Source organism: Chrysemys picta, chromosome 3 (genome assembly GCF_011386835.1).
Source record: "Chrysemys picta bellii isolate R12L10 chromosome 3, ASM1138683v2, whole genome shotgun sequence".
Lineage (NCBI taxonomy): Eukaryota > Metazoa > Chordata > Testudines > Emydidae > Chrysemys > Chrysemys picta.
Genome location: NC_088793.1, coordinates 42,318,776 through 42,331,667, shown reverse-complemented (window position 1 = coordinate 42,331,667; position 12,892 = coordinate 42,318,776). Strand labels below are relative to the sequence as shown.

The window sequence follows — 12,892 nt, the reverse complement described above, 5'->3', positions numbered from 1 at the left end:
TGCTTTGGTAGAGAATTCCACCATGGATATTTGCTACAAAGTAACAGAACTTTTTGTTACCTTTAATGGCTCTTAAATATGTCAGCACCTCAAAACAATGGTCCCTCATGGTTGACAATAGGAACTGCTTTAATGCCTGGATGTTCCAAGGCAAGTTTTATATGTTGTATATACTGTTCATAGAAAAATATATTCTGAGTAACTGTCTATTTGTCTGTAACTTCTTTGTGTGCCTAAGCAAAGGGTGTTCTAATAAAATGAGTTTCTTTATTTAAAGACTGTCTTTATCAGCCAATGACTATTCTCTGTGCAAATACTGAGATTCCAAAATGGCCCCTGAAAGAAGAAAATAGAAATGCCTTAACCACAACAAAAAAACTTTATACCTATTAATAACCATCACTGAACGGCAGTAAACTTTAAATGAGAAGGGAAGTGTCTATCTCTGATCTTGTATAGGCTTTTTCAAGGTCTCCAATTGTCCCTTTCTATGGTTAAAGTTACACACCGAGACTTTCACTTAGGAATCACCAGAAGGATTTCTCATCAAAAAGCTCTCCAAAACTGGCAGATCCCTTTGATCCATGGGAAGCTAGGGCCACTCTGGCTCCTGGCTCCATTTGCAGGGATCCAGGGCTGTACTAACCTTTTTGTGGAACTTTTGGTACTGAGTGTGAGCCACCCCTGTCCTTCCCCATTTCTGCCCTGCCTTTCCCAGCTCCATTCCCTTCTCTGTCTACCTGGCCTCCTGGGCATATGGAGAGATTTAGGGTGGCTGTATTCACATCCTGCATACTGTTGTAATAATCTCTGTACAAAATATGCCCTGTTTAGTATCATTTGAAAACTATTAACTCACTGATCATTAATATTCATATGTGATGTATGCACATAGTGCGTATTACGAGTTATGGATATATGCTGGGGTTATGACTAAAATGTATTTAACCAGGCATGACAAGGGCAGATGATAAATGGATCTGCCCTGGCAAAGAAATGAGTTTACTTCTCTGACCAACCCAGTCATCAGGCAGACAATGATGGCACATGTACATGGAAACAGTAAATAGGGGCATCAAACTAACAAAGGGACTGGGGGAGATTGCAGGAAATAGAACAATTTGCATTTTAGCAGGTACCAGCAGGGGAAGAAAGAGCATGGAGCTTCCTCCACCACTAGACTCCACTTCACATTCCTCACAGTTTGAATAAACTTTACTTGGAAAGGTGACCCTCAGAAGAATCCATTTCAGAGGTTTACTAATTGATAAACACAGGGGGGCTGAACCTCAAGTGATAAGTAATTGAACCAAAGAACTCAAGGATCTGAATATGGAGGAGTTTGGAATTATTTGGATGTGTGCCACCAGTAGAAACAAAAAACCTAGATATACTATATATATAAAAAAGTTACCATAGGGATAATTACTCCAGCCAGGACAGGCTGGGCATTTTAGAACCCACTACTCAAAGAATTAAATTTAAGCGTAAGAGAGAAATAAAAATTATGAAATGCATAGACCAGTCAAAAAACTAAAACAACACACTTTGAAAGAAGTATCAAGTAATAACAACATTAATAATACAGGTATGTGTTGGGAGGTGAGTGTGAAAGACAGAGAGTGTGTGTGACAGAGAGACACACACGGGTGTGTGTGTGTGTGTGTGTGTGACAGAGAGAGAGAGAGAGAGAGAAAGAGAGAGAGAGACACGCGCTGCCCCTGTAAGTATGCTGCCTTTTGTAGATCAGCACTCAGCAGTCTGAACCCTGCTTGTTCAGACACAGCAACAGCTGATAGTAAGCTCCCTCCATCCTGAGCCCTGTTGTGCCCTCCCCCCCGCTCTGTGGAGATGGGGTACAGGAACAGGGATACACCCTGACATCAGCACCCTCCCCACTCCTCCGCTCTGCACACAAAAGTAGAAAGCCTACAAGGAATGGAAGATGGGAGGGATCAGAAAGAAAAGCTACCTCTTGGAGGTCAGAAAGTGAAGGGGAAAAGTGAGAAATGTCAAAAGCCAAGCAGAGTTGAACCTTGCAAAGGAAAGTAACACCAATAGTAAAAGGTTCAATAGCCATATAAATAAAAAGAAAACAAGGAATAAAGAAGTGGGACTGCTAAACACTGAGGGTGGGGTGGAGATTAAAGATAATCTAAGCATGGCCCAACACCTAAACAAATACTTTGCCTCAGTTTTTAATAAGGCTAATGAAGAATTTAGGGGCAGTGGCCGTATGGCTAATGGCAATGAGGAAATGGAAGTAGAAATTACCACATCCGAGGTGGAAGTCAAACTCAAACATCTTAATGGGACCAAAGCGGAGGGCCCAGATAATCTCCATCCAAGAATATTAAAGGAATTGGAACGTCAAATTGCAAGACCAATAGCAAGGATTTTTAATGAATCCATACACTCAGGGGTCGTACCCTATGACTGAAGAATTGCTAATACAGCACCTATTTTTAAGAAAGGGAAAAAAAGTGATCCAGGAAACTACAGGTCTGTTAGTTTGACCTCAATTGTATACAAGGTATTGGGACAAATTTTTAAAGCAAAAGTAGTTAAGGACATGAAGGTAAACGGATAAAATTGGGATAAAATACAAGATAGTTTTACAAAAGATAGTTCATGCCAGACCAACCCGATCTCTTCCTTTGAGAAGATAACTGATATTTTAGACAAAGGAAATGCAGTAGATCTAATCTCCCTGGATTTCAGTAAGGCATCTAATACAGTTCCACATGGGAAATTATTAATTAAATTGGAGAAGATAGGGATTAACATGAAAATTGAAAGGTGGATAAGGAACTGGTTAAAGGGGAGACTACAATGGGTCATACTGAAAGGTGAACTGTCAGGCTGGAGGGAGGTTACCAGTGGAGTTCCTCAGGAATCGGTCTTGGGACTAATCTTATTTAACATTTTTATTACTGACCTTGGCACAAAAAGTGGGAGTGTGCTAATAAAATCTGTGGATGACACAAAGTTGGGAGGACTGGAAATACCATACAAAAACATCTAGACAACTTTAAAAACTGGAGTAATAGAACTGGGATGAAATTTAATAGTGCAAGGTCATGCATTGAGGGATTAACTATAAGAATTTTTGCTACAAGCTGGGGACTTATCAGTTGGAAGTGATGGAGGAGAAAAAAGACCAGTGTATACTGATTGATCACAGGATGACTATGAGCTGCCAGTGTGATGTGGCTATGAAAAAGGCTAATGCAAACCTAGGATTTCCAATAGAGATAGGGAAGTTTTAGCACCATTATAAAAAGCACTGGTGAGATGTCATCTGGAATACTGTGTGAAATTAAGTTTCCCGTGTTTAAGAAAAATAAATTCAAACTGGAACAGATGCAGAGAAGGGCTACTAGGATGATCAGAGGAATGGAAACCCTACATTACAAGAGGAGACTCAAAAAGCTTGGCGCATTTAGCCAAATCAAATGAAGGCTGAGGGGAGATATGATTGCTCTCTATAAATACATCAGAGGGATACATAGCAGAGAGAAGTTATTTAAGTTAAGTGTCAGTGTTGACACAAATGGCTATAAACTGGCCATCAACAAGTTTAGGCTTGAAATTAGATGAAGTTTTCTAACACTCAGACGAGTGACTTTCTGGAACAGACTTCCAAGGGAGTGCTGTGGGCAAAAACCTAACTGGCTTCACGACTGAGCTATCATATTGATTATTAGTGCTATGTTACATTTTAACCTTATGTTTGTAGAGCTGTAAAAAGTGATACCGTTTTAACAAATTTGGAACTAATGCCCAGGCTGGTTTATGTGTCTGTAAGGAGTAGAGCATGACTAGACAGCTGCATAAACAGGCTGAACACAGGGTCACTGAGCCTGTGCATTGGTTGACCTGGGACTAAAGGTAAGCAGAGGAGAATAGTACCTGTCCCACTGTTTGAAACTGTATAGCTACTCAGGGATTTTCAGAAGCTACTGCTTGCTACAACCTCTAACAGCTCTAGCACGTATAATTAATTTTCTCTCCCACTCAAGCCACCAGAGTTGAAGGCTTTCTTCATCCTTAATGAGTTCCTACAGAGACCAGGGAGAGACTCTACACTGGGAAAAAAATTCCTTTTCAAATATGCTACCATGGTAGGCAGGTGGAAAATACCCTTCTCTCCGCTACCTTCATACTGAGATTTTTTAACCACTGTCGCTATCTCTTTTCTACTGGCTGACAGCTCTATTCTGGGCTTATGAGGGAGATAATGCAAGTTCTCAGTGCCTCCCCTAATTTTCATTGGGACCTAGTGCGCCTATATGGCAGGCGAGGAGGACTGTCAGACTCAGCCCATGGGAAGGTGTGGCTGTGTATGAGCTACATGACCATCTCCAAAGTGCTGAGCCATTGCCTTGAGAGTGTATGGTCTAATTCTGCCATTGTCTGATTACTGATGAAGACAAAGTTACTTTTGGCAGTAATGAACTGCACAAAGGAAAGAAAACTGTGCATGAAACTCTCAGTTTAAAAGTCTTTGAGATAGCAAATTAACTCCGAACTGAAGTTTCTGAACATCTGTATAAGGGCTTGGCTAGAGTTGGGAAATTTGATCTGGTATAAGTATGCTGATTTAATTACAGTGGTGTAAACCCCTAATGGAGACACACTACACCAGTGCCAACTGTGACTGGTACTTTGTGAGATTTCCCATGGTCACTAATATCCACACTGGGGCTTGCACTGGCATAACTATATCAGTTCAAAAATTCCAGCATCGATAGGGTCTAAGACTCTTCGGAAGAGCAGCAAGTGGAGGAAAGGACAATGAGTGCAAATCAGGATAATTATTTTGTTTTTAAGGAATAAAATAAGAAACCCCAGTATATTAGCTGTCTGTAATGAGAGTAAATTTAAAACATACAATATGTCTTTGCAAGAGGTAACATTACACTGAAAGTACTTGTGCGTCTCTAGCAAGCTGGCCAGATAAGAGGGCAAAAATCATTTGTACCAAAAACCAACTTTACTTCTTGACAAACTAATGAATAAATAAAACCATTGTCTATTCAATAGTAGAAATGGGTGAATAATTCATTATAAATAATTTATTTTATGAATACTAGCTCTTTTCCTGTTTGAGAATTGACTGTGAGATGATGTGGTGCTAAAGCAAAGGAGAATAGCACTTGCCTCACTGTTTTCATTTTCTAAACGAATTATTTGGAATTATGAGCTGCATCATAATTATTGGTCTATAGACATCGGTAAGCAGTTAGTTGCCAGGGATCAGTAATTAAAATCCAGGCTGTTTAATCAATTTTCATTGGATATTTAGGTCACATGTCATGGTTCTGTTCCCTGGTTGGATGGGTAACACTTAGAATCAGGTTTCAGAGTAGCAGCCGTGTTAGTCTGTATCCGCAAAAAGAACAGGAGTACTTGTGGCACCTTAGAGACTAACAAAATAAATGTGTTAGTCTCTAAGGTGCCACAAGTACTCCTGTTCTTTTTACTTAGAATCAGATTTCAGGTAAGAATATATGCAATTTCAAGTTCAAAATTTGTTTTCCAAAAATATTCTCCAATATTTGATTAAAATTCTCTGTGTTTATGGCCATTCCTGCCAGTAAATGCTCCACTAAAATACTTGCAGGTGGGGAACAGAAAGGGTACAAAGTAGCTATATTTAAAAATATGAATACATGTTCATAGAACTATTTTTCTTTTTAGAATTTGCACAGGTGTAAAGTACACAACAGACCTCAGGCAAGTCACTTAGACACTTTGTGCCTCAGTTTCCATATGTAAAATGGGAATAATAGCATTTCCGTCCCTGACGGGGCTATTGTTAGGATAAATACATTAAAGATTGTGAGGTGCTCAGATCCTAATGGGGGCCATATAAGTACCTAAGATCCATTTTTTCTTAGTGTGTTTATTAATTACAAATGTACATATTGCTCCTGCAATCTGGGGGGGAAGGGGCTTCTGAGTCCCATTGACTCCCATTACATTCCATGATGATGTAATGGTCTGCCATCAGGAACCATTAGGAAGAGGGATGGTCTAGTGGATAGGATACTGGACTGGGATACAGGAGTGTTGAGTTTTATTCACACTTTCTGTGACACCTTAGGCAAGTCTGTAAAATGGATAATACTTCCCCCTACTTCACCAGGGAGTTATGAGGGTAAAATCATTTAATAACTGAGAAATGCTCAGTGATGAGGGTTGTATAAATACCTAGTGAGACAGATCAAATTGAAGGATCAAGGGTTAAATGTTTATTTCAGAAAAAGTTGTATCCAGCCTAACTTTCTTTCCTATTAATACTGCCTTAAGCCATAATGTTCAATTTGTGACATTAAAACCCTTTTTACAGCAATTCTTCATATGAATAGAGTCAAACACAAGACGCTGTCCACTGAGTGGTAAAAACTTGTAAAACACAAATATCTTTATTGCTACAAATGGGAATAAAAAAATCAACTGTCCCATTACATTTTTGATAATGGTTCTCTTTTTCCTATTTATTCCAGTATGAAAATCACCCATTAAAGCTTTTTTGAAATGCAACCCCCACCTCCAAACTTTTCTTTTACAATTTGGTCCCTTTAAATATAATGTATTTTCCTTATTTCTCTCAGTGACCTTGGACTAGCATTATTTTGTGGTGTCCAAAGTCAATAGTCACTTTACAGGCCAAAATGAGACGAGGCCCCGGCCCTAGGACTTTACAATTTAAATAATAGCATAAAGCATAGCTTCACAGAATGCTATTCTCTATGGGCCCAATCCTACATTAATAATAATATTAATAAAACTGTGTATTTAGAGATCACACATCATCATAGATCTCAGCATATTGCACTGCGGCAGGCAAGTTTTAATACTTAAGTTTTGCAGAGCCAGAGATTTGAAGTGACTTGTTCAAGGTCACGCAGCATGTCAGATTTTATGACTCCCACTCCCAGGCCCTTCCTGGTTGACCATGTTGCCTCTCATGGATGTTACCAATGGAAACAATGGGGATTTGGGTATGGGAGGAATGCTGGATCAAACTGGATAGTAGATTTCATAATAACGAAAGCTCTTTCCATACTGTGATCTCCATTAAAGAAACAACAATGTAGAAACCTCTGAAATATTACTGTAGAGAATAAAGTGGGTTCAAAAGCTTTGGTAAGCCTTTTTAAAAGAATCCAATAAGCTTTTGGCTGTATAAACTGATGAGCTGTTTTGCAGAATCAATACTATGCCAGAGTTGATCTCGGTCCTGTCCCTTGATAGCTTCTCTAACTTTATGCAGGGGATTATTAATAATTCTATTTGGCACTTACACAGTGCTTTTAAATTTGTAAAATACTGTACAAACATTAGTTAATCCTGACAATATCCCTGAAAGCTAGGCAGGTAATATTATCCAAATTTTAGAAAGAGGAGAATGGAGGCAGAGAGATTAAGTGATTTGTCCTAGACTACAGGCAAATCGGTGTCAAAACCAGGACTTCTTGGGTCAGTGTTCTATGCTCAGATCAAAAGCCCACACCTATGGGATTGGAGTGCATCAAAGACATCATGTCTTTTTTCTCTACTGCAGGCTGTTTCTAAAATCACTTTAATATTAGAAAACAGGGGCCCTATTCTCTGCCAATAGGAGACTTCCACTGATTTCAATTGGAATTACCCATATCCTGCTGGGGACAATAGTTGCCTACATGTCTCCTGTACTAACTGTTGTTTGGGTTAGAGTACAAGTGATAAAAGCAAGTTTCTCTTTTAGGATCTGATCTGGTTCCTGCTGATTTCAATGAGCACAGGACCAAACTCCACATCAGAGACATCTTATTCTGGTTCACATAGTAATAAAATGGAAATAATGCATACCGAGCCTTTACATAAAATTGCCATGAGGATGCCTCTTGTCTATCACATATCTTGGTGATCTGTCAGTTAAGGAAGCAGGATCCCTGGTTTCTTCTGCAGAAATAAGGTGGGAGGATGCACAAAAGGTCCATGAGGGAAGAATTAATTGGAAACTTAAATTGAAACTCACAGAACTTCCTACCCCTACATAGGTTATTCTCCTATATGGGAAGAATGGTGACCTCAGATTCTTTGGACTTGGAATCCAAGAGAACAATACCGTGATGCTGCACCCCATATTCTTCATAAAAATGTTGTTGTAATATGAATATGGAATAACTAAGATATGTTTTATGCAAGATGGGACACGTGAGGTATCATTGGAAAGGTTATGATTTGCTGAATGTGATTATCCACTTTGTATGCATGTATCAGTTCTGTATCTGAAGTTAGGAATATTGACTAAGTAACAATTACAACTGTGTGTGTACTTGGGGAACGCCTACCAGACAGTAGGCAATCAGTCTGAATGGGTCATTAGGAAAGACAATAGAATGGGTCTTTGAAGATGCTGATCTCTCATCTTCCTGGAGTTCCTTCCTGTGGATGTTACAAATAAACCTTGTCTCATGGTGGTGTTAACACTAAAAAGGTCATGTGATAATGTCACCTGGTAGGGAGTACCACTTTGGGCACTGCTGGTATTTTTTCCATTGGAAATAAAGGATTTCTGCCTTATGTACATCCTATTTAAGGCTGGAAAGTGAGTCAATCAGGGCTCTTCTCCACTGCCTCTCCACACAAGAAGGAAGACTGCTGAAAGCACCAAAAGAAACAAAGGAACTAAGCTGGGGAAAGGCAAGGACTGAGTCCAGGCTGAGACAGGGGTCTAGCCTGTGAAGAGAAATAAATGGAATGCTAGGCTGCAGAAACTCTGCAACCTGCCTAAAACAACATTTAGGGTGAGAAATTACTATTTGTAACCCGTTTCTTTAGGGAATTAAGCTTAGGTTGCGTGTTTTGTTTTATTTGCTCAGTAATCTACTTTATTCTGTTTGCTATCCTTTATAATCACTGAAAATTTACCTTTTGTAGTTTAATAAACTTATTTTTTGTTTATTCCAAAACCCAGTTTGTGCAATTCATAACAGGGGGTGGAGGGCAAAGAGTTGTGCATATCTCCCTCCACTTCAAGGGAGGAGGCGATTTTTATGAGCTTACACTGTATAGATCTCTATTCAGTGCAAAACAATATCATTTTGGGTTTACACTCCAGAGGGTGTGTGCACAGGCGAGCTCGGCATTCCCCTAGTGAATCCTCCAACAGAGAGCTAATCCCAGACTCTATGTGATTCTACTGCTGGATGTGTTCCTGCCTCTGTGTGTGCTAGAAAGAGGCTTGAGAGCCTGTCATAGCAGCACAGAGTAAGGGAAACCCAGGCTGGTAGGACAGGCGGACTCAGTGGGACCCCAGCACATCCAGTGGCACCCCCAAAAGGGAGGTCCGACCCAGCACAAATACTTGTGTGGTATGACGACTACAGCACACAATATTTAGTGAATGCTTATACTGTAACAATATCACCTCTTCTTGTGTCCTCTGTTCCTTTGCTGATGCAGCTTTTTTTCTTATTGATCATTCTTTACATTTGCTACTGGTTTTAATTAATATTATACAATAACCCCACAATCTTTTCCTAATCAGGATGCTGGATGATAGATCAATGTAGCACACATTCCCAAGGCTGGTCTCTTATTCCTTGATTAATTATTTTCCATTTGCTTACATGGAACTCCACTAGCTACTGCCTACCCAATCACCTAAAGGAGCCACATATTTCTGCACCAGCTTGCATTGACCTATATATTATTTGCTTTGTCTTCAGAAATCCTGCAGGGGAAAGTTCCCAGTAGGTAGGCTGCAGTGGCACAAAGTGTCTACAGCTCCCACATGCTAGGAAAGGGGACAGCTGGGAGCCAGAGTGGCATAAAAGGTAGGCGTAGTGTTGCCTCCATTGATAGTAATCCGGTGTTGCGTCCATTGATAGGGATCCTACTGAACCACAATTTTAAACCATGTCTGCCCCCTTACAGTATGAGAACAAACAGAGGGTGGAGGTGGAAATATTTAACTTGTGACCCCTTACTAAACTGAATAGTTTTCATCTCTAATTAGTACAATCTTCTATCCAGCACTATTAATGCCTTATCCCATAACTCTTTCCATTAATCTTTCATCTCTAATGTGCAATCTTGGGAAATGCATGTTTTTCAAAACTCATATATTCTTCTAGTGATATCTACAAAACTCCCACTGACTTCAATAGGCGCAGAGTTAGGCCAGCACCTATTGCTTTTGAAAATCCCACTCCAAGAGATGAGCTAAACACAATGGCCTCCTGTCCCTGAATCACTACTCCTTAATCAAACTGTGCTCTTCTGGGTTTTTTTTCCTAACCAGACCCTTTAGGATAATGATCAAGATTTACTTTCAGTTTACAAGTTAGACAGAAATGCTAAATATTCCTAACAAAATGCAAAACTACTCAAAAAGAAAAACAAACAAATAAACCAAACCCCTAAGATTTTAATCTGAAAATATGCACATATGGGTGAAGAACTTTACTAAGGTACATTAACATTTTGACAGAGACTATATACTTTCTTAGTTTATTTTCCTTTAGGGTTTTTTTTTTTTTTTTAAGGTTTTCTCTAGTACTTCCCAAATAATTGGGAATTGAATCTGGATATCTTAGGAAAAATTAAAGCTCCATCAATTTCCTTGCTCACTACTTTTAGAACTCTTGGTTGCATATTATCCAGACCTGATTCTTAGTCTACTTTAAGTGCCTCTAATCTTATTTAGCATAAAGTTATCTAAGAGATAATATCTGTACCTAGCTCCTCCTCTGTCGTCCCCGGAAAACTGATCCCCGACTTGAGCAGATCGCCACCCTCTTCCTCTGTAAAGACAGAAACAAAGTAACTATTTAATAACTCTGATATTTCCATATTCCTGGCTATAAGCTCGCCATTCATTTTTAAATGATTCACCATACTGTATGTGCTGATTAATGTGGGGGGAGGGGAGAGGAAAGGGATCTTAAATTCTCAAATATTTGTTGCCCTTCTTCCTTTTCTAAATTTATTTTCATGCTTTTCGTTTGGTTTTGTAACTTTCCCACCTGGGCAGATTCTTTGTATCAATAAATGCCTTTTGTTTATCTTGCAGGTTGCTTTTTCCATCTCTACTTAGTCACATTGATTTCTGGTGCCCTTTTAGGTTTCCTTTTTTAGTTACTTTGGAAAGAATTCTTATTGTAACTTCTCCAGCTGTGTCGTAAATGCTTCCCATTTTTCTCTGCTTATTTCACTGCTATCAATGATTTTCAGCCTATTTTCTTCCACTTATGACTTAATCTTTTGAATTCTGAATGTATAAAGTCCAGTAATTTTGTGTTTGTGACTTTTTTGCCATTTTAGTTCAATTCTCTTCACCACAGATTTCCTGTGTGACCTTGGGCGAGTCACTTAGCCTCACCATGCCTTAGTAGAATAACTTTACTTGCTCAGAAACTACAATAACAAAGGGCATATAAGTACCTAAAATTATCCTTATCCTTACATTCTCTATTTTTTCTTTGTCATGTCCCTTTTTTTGGTCCTATTCTTCACTTTTTTTTCCTGATACAGTTCCCAGGAAATTCTTTAAGTCAAGACAGTCTTTCATAGTATTTCTCCCCATACCCTGTTTTTTAATCAAAAGCACAAGTAGTCCAAAGTAGAAGAGTGAGTGGAAGTGAAGGGGGAGGTACTTCCGGTCTCCCACTGCTTAGCCAACTGGGAAACAGGGCACATATTTTCAGGGAACAAACACAGTGACACACTGGGCTTCTCTTCACTACTTTTTGTTAAAGTTGTAACCTGAGTCGCTGATTTCCAATTAACTCACATTCATGAATACAGCTGTTATTCTTAGGTGGACATTCAAACCTTTGAAATAGGCTACAAATTAGGCCACACCTGCTTTTCTTTTCAGGGACCAAGATTATATAATCACCACATCAGGTATGTAGTTTGTGTGGTTTGACTTATAATGAAAACAAAATTACAGTTTTTGCAGATTTCAATGCTGTATTTAATAAATGTTTACACCTGGTATATTTCTAGGCCTAGTACATTTTCTAGTCTGCAGTTTTTAGTTGTGTAGTAATGTGAATTAACTGATTTCTAATTAACTCAAATTAAATAACATGGTTGCAAATGTTAATTTAGACACTCACAAATGTTTGTTCCTGGTCATGCTTCACTCTAGGCTTCAGCTAATATAATTGATTTTATACGAGTGGGAAGTATAGTCCAGATAGTGTATGGAAAAGAGAATCAGAAAATATTTAAAAATTTTCAGAAAAAGTAACATGTATTACTACATTTATCATAGTTAAATACACTTTTTTATTCACGTTCAACCTCCTAGAAATCTAGTCAGTTAAGTGACAGAAAAGGAATCTCATACCATTTTAAAAATACATGGCACATGTATTCAAATTAAATTTCATTTGGAGAGGTAATGGACAACTCTAATTGAATATAAGCACAAATTAGACAGTTTCCATGGAGACTGTGTCCATGTGATCTGCATATACTGTAACTCGTAAGTGAAGCCTCTAATTCAGCTGCATTGGAGTCTGGAATCAAGAGGAAGGCATGAAAAAATAGAGCCCCCCCAAAACCCAGAAGATCCTTTAAATTCTTGCAAATAGTTAGCAAATATCACAGGAAACTTAGTGAAAAAGAAGCTTTCCTTTAAGACAGTAATTTTGTGCAAGTAGCTATATTTTCAAATCACAAATGATGTATCCATCCAGAAACACCTAAATCATCATCAAAAAGGAAAACAGAAATGTATGCAGTAACTCCTCCCATGCTAAAAGTCTGTAAAATTCATATTTACTCAATCCCAAGCTACACTAAGATTGTAGGGAACTTTCTGAAAATACCCTGCATACGTTTGACATATTTTAGACAGAAGAGGGAAATAACTCTTCTATCT

At 38.7% G+C, this 12,892-nt stretch overlaps 1 protein-coding gene across 14 annotated transcripts in view; it reads right to left on the bottom strand.

Moving 5' to 3' along the window:
* The window catches only part of DLGAP2 (DLG associated protein 2), a 655,212-nt gene that overhangs the window by 116,462 nt on the left and 525,858 nt on the right, over positions 1 to 12,892 (bottom strand). For 9 of the 14 annotated variants that reach the window (XM_008163720.3, XM_065590150.1, XM_005289668.5 and 6 more), the window contains one exon: positions 10,737 to 10,802. The exons of the other annotated variants lie outside the window; for them this stretch is intronic. In XM_008163720.3, coding sequence (XP_008161942.1) covers positions 10,737 to 10,802 — 66 coding nt within the window. The remainder of the gene's footprint in view (positions 1 to 10,736; positions 10,803 to 12,892) is intronic. 14 annotated transcript variants of the gene reach the window in all.